This window comes from Etheostoma spectabile, unplaced genomic scaffold (assembly GCF_008692095.1).
Source record: "Etheostoma spectabile isolate EspeVRDwgs_2016 unplaced genomic scaffold, UIUC_Espe_1.0 scaffold50, whole genome shotgun sequence".
In the NCBI taxonomy this organism is placed as follows: Eukaryota; Metazoa; Chordata; class Actinopteri; order Perciformes; family Percidae; genus Etheostoma; species Etheostoma spectabile.
This window is the reverse complement of record NW_022605620.1, coordinates 71,201-73,634: the sequence shown is the minus strand read 5'-3', so window position 1 is coordinate 73,634 and position 2,434 is coordinate 71,201. Positions and strand designations below refer to the sequence as shown.

Below are 2,434 nucleotides of genomic sequence, written 5' to 3'. Positions count from 1 at the left end.
CCTGTTGCTGAAATGTGCTCTACAGGTAGAGCTGCCTTGCCTATGTCTGACTTTTCTTTCACAGATTTTTATTATAATCATTTTTAAAGTGTACCTCCTGAAGGCAAACAGACAGAAATAGTGTGTGAAGTTCTTGTCCAGATGCAAGTCGAGTCGATAAGAGAACAAAAATCAGACTGAATCCAGATTTTTAATGATTACTCTGACCCTCCTCTCATTCTAGTCCTCATTCTCCCGTGTGGCGCCCCTCTTACCGGCCGCTGGCGGGGAACCCGGGGCTGGCCCGGTCCTCCCTCTCCCGGACCACCGAGCTGTACTTGTCCTCCTCGCTGCGGCCCTCGTCGTTCTCCAGGGAGACGCGCCGGCGGTACTGCACGCTGCCCTCGATCTCGTTGGCCAATCGGGCGGCTCGAGCTTCCCGCTGTCGAAACACCTCGGAGTTCCCCTTCTCCAAAGGCATGCTGGGAAGAAGACGCAGGAGACACACATATGATACTCAGGCTGGTGGTAATCCAAAAAAGGAAGCTGAGATGTTATATCGTTAACTGGGTTAAACTGACTCCTCTAAACTGCATCTCTGCCTCATTTGTAATATTCTGCTGATTTAAATGACATTTCTATTTGTCTACTGTATGTTGTCCATTTGTTGAATTTAGAGAGAGTTAACACCTACCAAAGTCAAATTCCATGTGTATGTAACTATACTTGGCCAATAAATCTGATTCCAATAATAACAACAACAATAATAATAACAATAATAATAATAATAATACAGACAAAAACCATAGGGTCCATGCAGCTTTGCTGCTCGGCCCCTAATAAACCAAGTAGGAAAAGTCCGATTTTGCTTGTAAGTTTGGAGCCAGTTCCCGTGGATATGAACCCATGAACCCGTGGATATGAAGTCATGAACCCGTGGATATGAACCCATGACCCCGTGGATATGAGTCGAACCTGTCCCGACCGTGGATACCATACCGTGGATTGAAATCGTCTGAACCCGTGGATATGAACCATGCCCCGTGGATATGAACCATGACCCGTGGATATGAAACCCATGAACCCGGTGGATATGAAACCCATGCGACCCCGTGGATATGAAGTCCATGAACCCGTGGATAATGCACATGACCCAGTGTGGATATGAACCCATACCCGTGGATATGAACCCATGAACCCGTGGATATGAACCCATGAACCCGTGGATATGAACCCATGAAACCCGTGGATATGAACCCATGAACCCGTGGATATGAAGTCAGAAACGTGACTATGAACCCATGAACCCGTGGATATGAACCCATGACCCGGGATTGACCTGACCCGTGGATATGAAGTCATGAACCCGTGGATATGAACCCATGAACCCGTGGATATGAACCCATGACCCCGTGGATATGAACCCATGAACCCGTGGATATGAACCCATGACCCCGTGGATATGAAGTCATGAACCCGTGGATATGAACCCATGAACCCGTGGATATGAACCCATGACCGTGGATATGAACCCATGAACCCGTGGATATGAACCCATGAACCCGTGGATATGAATCATGAACCCGTGAATATGAACCCATGAACCCGTGGATATGAACCCATGACCCCGTGGATATGAAGTCATGATCCCGTGGATATGAAGTCATGAACCCGTGGATATGAACCCATGAACCCGTGGATATGAACCCATGACCCGTGGATATGAACCCATGAACCCGTGGATATGAACCCATGAACCCGTGGATATGAACCCATGACCCGTGGATATGAAGCCATGAACCCGTGGATATGAACCCATGAACCCGTGGATATGAACCCATGACCCCGTGGATATGAACCCATGACCCCGTGGATATGAACCCATGACGCCGTGGATATGAACCCATGACCCCGTGGAGGTGGAGTGGGACTCACGTGTACATGGAGAGGCTGGAGTCGTAGGTGGACTTGACGCCGTACGCCTCCTCGTTGAACTTGAACATCTCGTTGGCGTCCCAGCCGTTTGACTGAAACCAAACAAGACACGACAGCTGAGAAAGCGCCGGCCGCCATCTCTCTGCTAGCGTGGTCACAACGGACGCAGCGGAGGATGAACGGTCTCCCACAGCGGTCCTGATGCAACCCTCGTTGCTCTGGTAACAGCAGGCGAGACATCTGAAGACTGCAGCTGATACAAGATGCTGCTGCCAGCCATCACACCAGGGCTGGGCGCTAGCTAACTAACTATCTATCTATCTATCTCTCTCTCTCTCTCTCTCTATCAACATTGATATACAGTGGTGCTCATAAGTTCATGCTTAAGTTGATTAAAAAGATGAAATAAAAAAAAACATCTTTTGGAAATTGATCTTGATGCCTTAATTCAAAAAACTTAAGAAAATCCAACCTTTAAGGACACCAATTTTCTTTGTGAATGAATAATATATCATAAATA

At 47.8% G+C, this 2,434-nt stretch overlaps 1 protein-coding gene across 1 annotated transcript in view; it reads right to left on the bottom strand.

Moving 5' to 3' along the window:
- atxn2l (ataxin 2-like) overlaps window positions 1-2,434 on the bottom strand; it is a gene marked incomplete in the record, with an annotated part of 39,178 nt that overhangs the window by 22,652 nt on the left and 14,092 nt on the right. The window contains 2 exon segments of the mRNA XM_032511868.1: window positions 255-461; window positions 1,915-2,006. Of these exon segments, the coding sequence (XP_032367759.1) occupies window positions 255-461; window positions 1,915-2,006 (299 nt within the window).